This window comes from Priapulus caudatus, unplaced genomic scaffold (assembly GCF_000485595.1).
Source record: "Priapulus caudatus unplaced genomic scaffold, Priapulus_caudatus-5.0.1 Scaffold233, whole genome shotgun sequence".
NCBI lineage: Eukaryota > Metazoa > Priapulida > Priapulimorpha > Priapulimorphida > Priapulidae > Priapulus > Priapulus caudatus.
The window spans coordinates 23,764-30,445 of record NW_014577294.1 but is presented as its reverse complement, the minus strand read 5'-3'; the positions used below and the strand labels follow the sequence as shown (position 1 = coordinate 30,445).

At 42.7% G+C, this 6,682-nt stretch overlaps 1 protein-coding gene across 1 annotated transcript in view; it reads right to left on the bottom strand.

Annotated features, from left to right (window-relative positions):
* Positions 1-4,012: 4,012 nt before the first annotated feature.
* The window catches only part of LOC106807768 (syntaxin-8-like), a 4,036-nt gene continuing 1,366 nt past the window's right edge, over positions 4,013-6,682 (bottom strand). Inside the window, exons 4-7 of the mRNA XM_014810215.1 lie at positions 6,202-6,323; positions 5,908-6,000; positions 4,805-4,906; positions 4,013-4,429 (exon numbers count right to left, since the gene is read on the bottom strand). Of these exons, the coding sequence (XP_014665701.1) occupies positions 4,353-4,429; positions 4,805-4,906; positions 5,908-6,000; positions 6,202-6,323 (394 nt within the window). The 3' untranslated portion in view covers positions 4,013-4,352. The remainder of the gene's footprint in view (positions 4,430-4,804; positions 4,907-5,907; positions 6,001-6,201; positions 6,324-6,682) is intronic.

Genomic DNA, 6,682 nt, shown 5'->3' with positions numbered 1-6,682 from the left:
TAGACCCTGAGCTAGCCAATCAAGGGATGACTTAACCTAGCCCAGCCAGCCAGGATCGGATCTAACCTACTAGCCAGCCAGGGATGGATCTAACCTAGCCTAAACAGACAGGCGATGTCGGAATCTAACCTAGTAGCAGCCAGGGATGGGATTCAAAGACTAGCGCTACAGCCAGGGATGGGATCTAACCTAGTATCAATCAGGCCGATGGGATCTAACCTAGCTAAGCAATCAGGGAGGGATCTAACTAGCTAGCAATCAGGATGGATCTAACCTAGCAGCAGCCCAGGGATGGGATCTAAAGCCTAGCTAACTAGCCAGGGATGGGATCTAACCTACTAGCAATCGAGGGATGGCGAATCTAACCATTACAGCAGCCAGGATGGATTCTAACTAGCTAGCCAGCCAGCGGATGGGATCATAAACCTAGCTAGCGCTAGGGATAGGATCTACTAGCTAGCCAGCCAAGGATCAGATCTAACCTAGCTATTCAATCAAGGATGGCGATCTAACCTAGCCCTAGCAGCCAGGGTATGGATACTAACCTTAGCTATGCAGCCAGCGTATGAGATCTAAACCTAGCCTATCAACTCAGGATGGGATCCTAACCTAAGCTAGCAGCCAGGAATAGGATTAACCTAGTAGCACCAGGGATGACGGATCCTAAGCCTAGCTAGCAATCAGGGCATGGGATGCTAACCTAGCTATCAATCAGGATCGGATCTAACCATAGCTAGCAGCCAGGGATTGGGATCTAGACCTAGCGAGCAATCAGGATAGGATCTACCGTAGCTAGCAGCCCAGGAGATGGATTCTAAACCTAGCTAGCCAGCCAGGAATGGCGATCTAACCTAGCTAGCACTCAGGATTGGATCTAACAACTAGCTAGCAGCCAGAGAATGGCCGATCTAACTAGCTAGCAGCCAGGGATGGGATCTAACCTAGCCTACAGCCAGGGGATGGGATCTTACCTAGCCTAGCAGCCAGGGATGGGATCTAACCTAGCTAGCCATCGGGATCGGTACTAACACTAGCTAGCAATCAGGATGGGACTACCTAGTAGCAGCCAGGATTGGATGCTACCTAGTAGCAGCCGAGGATGGCCGATCTAAGCTAGCTAGCAAGCAGGATGGAGATCTAACCTACTAGCAGCCAGCGGATAGGAATCTAAACCTATAGAGCCAGGATCGGGAAGCTTAACCTGACTAGCAGCCGAGGATGGCATCTAACCTAGGCTAGCCAGCCAGGGATGGCGCATCTAACCTAAACTAGCAGCAGGGATAGGGATCTAACCTAGCTAGCATCAGGGAGAACCTAACCTAGCTCGAACCAGGGATGGGAAATCTTAACCTGAGCTAGCAATCAGCGATGGGATCTAAAACCTCCTCCTCCCGATGGGATCTAACCTAGCCCTAGCAATCAGATGGATCTAACCTATGCTAGCAGGCAGGGATGGGATCTAACCTAAGCTAGCAGCCAGATGAGCATAACCTGAGCTAACAGCCAGGATGGATCTAACCTTAAGCTAGCCAGCCACAGTGAATGGGATCTAACCTAGTAGCAATCAGGGATGGTATCTACCTAGCTAGCCAATCAGGATGGACTACCTATGCTAGCAGCCAACGGGGAAGGGATCTAACCTAAGCTAGCCTCAGTGGATGAGGATCTAACCTAGCCTAGCAGCAGGGAGTGGGATCTAACCTAGCTGCATCAGGCGATGACCGACTTCTAACCCAGTAAGCAGCCAGAGATGAAGACTTTACTTACCCAGTCGTGACAACGATTGCTAGAAGCAAAAAATAGTCACAACATTAAGCTTCTTCTCGTTAGCCGAACAGTCTACAACACTGTCCGAAACCGTGATACTGATTTTCACTATCTTATGAGAAATCGCTAATCATATACTATGCTTTTGCTTCGGTCCTGTCTTGAAGACAGTTAAAGTTCAACAGTTAACCACTGAACGTGTCATAGACTAAGTTTCTATCGCGGCAGCGGGCCCCCAGCGATGCCACTGCACCTAGCGCGGATGGGACTACCCCTGTGCTCCAGCACTGCGAGCGTCACCGGATACAATCCGCGTCTGAATCACCATCGCAACGTCGATCAAATGTAGAGACTCTCTCACTAGAACACGAGCCTATACGCGCGGCGCTGCCAGACAAATCAACATCAGTCGTGTCGATGTGCGCCGCCGCCGTGCGACAACTCCCGACTGTACCCCTGTAATTCACCCCAGGAAAACCGCGTGTTGGAGCTTCCCGCTGGCTTTGAGTGCCAAATTTCGCGACGTATGCTATAGGGAAGCGATAGATATTTCGCTGAATACAACTCTCTCTCTCTCTCTCTCTCTTCTCTCTCGTCTCTCTCTTTCTTTCTTTCTTTCTCTCTTTCTCTGTCGATACCTTGGATAGTATTCAATGTAGCGCCATTTGTGAATAGTACATTTTCTAAATCGATATTTCTATATCAGGATCCTTTCACCACTAACTGAATGCGTCTAAAGAATTTTATATGTGGTTAAACAGAGAAACAGAAGTAATGAACTCACCCACGTTTCAATAATAATCGCTACAGAATAACACGTAACAAGACGGTTAATGGAAAATAAGTAAACAGTTTGCAAAGTAGGTATAGCAAGTAAATATAATCATATCACGATTGAATTTTTTTTACAAAATAATCTATTATGTGTGTTATGTTCTTGTAAACAAGAGGTCTTACGCGTACCATCCATGATCGGCCAACTAATGACGGGGCGTTTTTGACGACGCCGAACAACAAACCGAATCTTAAATAGGCAAGCGAAAACGCGATTTCGTTAACAACATCGATGGAAATACCGACGAGAATGTCTACCTAAATATCGTCTTGTTAACTAATTGGTAATACGTTTCATGGCGCTAAATGACTTGCTGGTAATCGTGCGTGCATATTGTGAAACGCGCGCCTTTTGCGTGTGTGTGTGTGTGTGTGTGTGTTGTGTGTGTGTGTGTGTGTGTGTGTGTGTGTGTGTGTGTGTGTGTGTGTGTGTGTGTGCATGTGTGCGTGCGCGCGCGGACGTGCACTCTGCATCGAGTCAATAAACTGGCCACGTGCCAGCGCAACGCGGTTGTTGTGGTAGTAAAACCAAGCTACGCAGCAAGGGATCCGCGCCGATGCAGCATGGGCTATCCGACATTAACAGTCAAATTCGAGCCTGCTATTAATCCGTCAGTTCGTTTCGCCTTGCACCACGTAATAAATATGCAAGTAAAAGTGATAAAAGTGATGGTTAATTCCATCGTAGCCATTTGAAGATTTAAATCGTGAGCGTACTGAATGTTTATGGTCATTTTTTACTGAATCAATCCATATTAAACAAGAGGGCGTTCGGAAAAACATAGGAAATATGAGGACACGTGACAGATAGCGGATTATTTGTTCCGAGAACAGAATCTTGAATTTGTGATGTCATGCTTAGATTTATGAGGATAAAACACTGCATGCATGAACTTATTAAGAGTAATATAAAGAAATTTGTAATTCGGTGAGTGTAAATCACCAACTCTCATTGCCTAAACTAGGTGTGAATAATAAACACAAGGCCTATATTTTACAAAAGAGGTTATAATCATCTATCATGGATCTATGGGATTGTCTATGTATGATTATTTTACCTTCTCTTTCTACCGGTAGGGAAAACATGCCTATCTACCCAACGCAAGTTTAACAACTCTTTGATGTGAGGGCTATGCGCTAGTGTGCAAGGATGAACATCAGAAAACCACAAATAGCTAAATCAGACGAATAAGTTGTAACCGCTTCTTCGAAGCAGGATAAAATGTTTAGTTACTGCTGGTCAACACTCACAAGAGAGAAGAAAAGAGAGAGAGAACTGGCTTTCCTGTGGACTCAATCACACACGTGCTGCCACCTATGTGTCATATGTTTTACTATTTGGCAACCTTCATGAAAGAATAAATAACGATGGTTGATTAATGTAAAACAGTGCAAAACACATAATGAATGCAGTAATAAATTTTTAATAAACTTATTCATTCACATACATTTAATACACATATATATATATATACTTACATACACAGTTTTTTTTCAGATTTAAACGATTCATTATTCATGATGTCAACTCGAGCCTTGACTTGACTAACCTTAAAGTACCGCCAATGTCTGCTGTGTTAAATAGATACAACTGTTGCTTAAATAACTCTGTACTCTGTCATATATTTCCCAATGTGCAATCAGATAAATAGCTCGACAAATCCGCCAGACTGCGATTTCAGTTACCTGGACCAGCTTTCCAGTGATAAAACTGCATAGAAAAGCAACCATTTGTTTGTACAATATTCCACCTATCCTTTTCCTTTAAACGGGACTGCAGCTATCACAATGATGGTAACCAAAAGCAGCACTATAACCACCCAGTAACCTGCAAGAAGAAATTGATATCTGTGTACTAATGAACAGTAGACATTTCTAATACGTATATGTAACATATACTTTGGAACCATGATACTAAGTATTAGCATCAACAGCAATCACACGAACAAAAATTACAGTGTGTTTAGGTTGATAGAAAGCACATTATTACTGAACTCCACTATGTCACATAAAGAGATATAGTCTTCTCGCTCTGCATTTAAATTATATAATCGACATCCAGATGACACCAATTGATGCAAGTATTTGGCACATAATGAGACCATCACCAATATAGCAAGTCAGCATGTTCCAAAGCCTACATGCCATAATGTGACATATATTCCTAAGAGCAGCATAGCTGAGGTGTGTTAGTGTTACTTACCACAAGTGTTTGACTTATTGTCGACAAGTTTCACATGGCGAGTTTCTCTGAGGAGTCGTTGGTCAGTTCTATCCACGTGATCATGGATATCGTCCAATAGTTCTGCATCATTGTTTTCATGGGAAAAAAATCAGAATAAGTTCACAGATCTTGGGTTTTTAAACAAACTACATTGTACAGTACTAGTTCTTGGTATATATGAACCACGAGCCCTATGTATGCTGTCACGTAGTCATTTATATCCTGGCGCCATCTACTGTGAAAATAATTTATAAGCACATATTGTGTGTCTACAACACCAGTGCAGTGTGTCACAGTTAAAGGAATAATAGGTCCATTGATTATGCAATGTTGACGAATGCTAGAGTAACTGGCACCTTGTGTAGTTAAAAAGTGCATTACCTTATAGCCAAACGCGTATTAGTTTGTCCAATATCACTGCTGGTTACTAAGAAATGTCTAATTGAAATCAGCAGTCCAAAAATCAGTTGTTTACAGTTTCAAACCGCTGCCGGCGAAGCGGGTGTGTTACAGATTTATAGTGCACCGGACATTTTCGCACGCATGCTCGGCCGTACGCAATGCTATCATCAGTGATTTCGTAAACATGGACGCTCGTGATAAGGAACTTTTTGTCAGGGCTGTCCACGTGCGTCCGTGATTAGTACGTGTGTTTTACTCCATTTCCATGTTTGGTTCGTGGCATTGGTTACACCGCAGACACCTCCGTTTCATCTGGCGTCCAAACATACGGGCCGCACAAATGTTTACGTCATCGCTTGATTCCTGGATGACATTTACGTCACGTAAATGATACGTTGACACATATCAACAACCGATTTCAAGTCTTGTTTGTAATGTAACCAACAGTGATAGTGCACAAACTAATACGCGTTTGGCTATAAGGTAATGTACTTATTAACTACACAAGGTGCCAGTTACTCTAGCATTCGTCAACACTGCATAATCAATGGACCTATTATTCCTTTAATATACGTGTAAACGTGTTCAGAAAAATCAGTAACAACTACTGTCACTTCATCATTTGGGTAAAATTACAACTACAAAGAGCAGCTAGCTAAGGTAGTAAATATAAATATTACCATTTTGATAATCCACTTCATGACCTATGGTATGTGCCATGTTTTTCTGCCTGGATATGACCTTGGCTAGTGCTTCCAGACCTTGATCTTGCTCTATGACAGATTAAAGCTTTCTATGGCGAACCATAAACAACTGCACTATTAAACATACACACATGCAAATGCAGCCATGCCCACGCACCTATTCATGACTTCACGTATAGTGTTAAATTGAAGATATAAGACAATATTATATTACAGCGTGCTTATTTTCTTTTACGACAATCATGCAAACCATTTCAGCACTGAAAATACCTCGGATGGCCTGCTGCTGCTGCTGCAAAATATCGCTGACTGGCACATCTGTAGAGAAATCTGGATCAGCCATCGGCATCATGTAATTGCTTGAAGCAGGTGCTGGGCTGAATAACGACGTCCTTAACAGCAGAAGTGTACGCTACAGTTTTGTACCGCTTGCATAAAACGAATGTACACTCTTAGGTACATGAGTGACCGACCTACAAATTTCGTGTTCTGTGAATAACAGACTGTAACTTTAAAACACTGAAAAGAAGGAGAAACGGAAAATTTGAATTTTTACAATGGTCAAATTATATATTACTTCAAGGCATAAGACGACCATTGATTATGCAATTTTAACGAATGCTACAGTAACTGGCACCTTGTGTAGTTAATAAGTACATTACCTTATAGCCAAACTTGTATTAGTTTGTCCAGCAGCTGTCCAATATCACTGCTAATTACTAAGAAATGTCTAATTGAAATCCGTAAATTC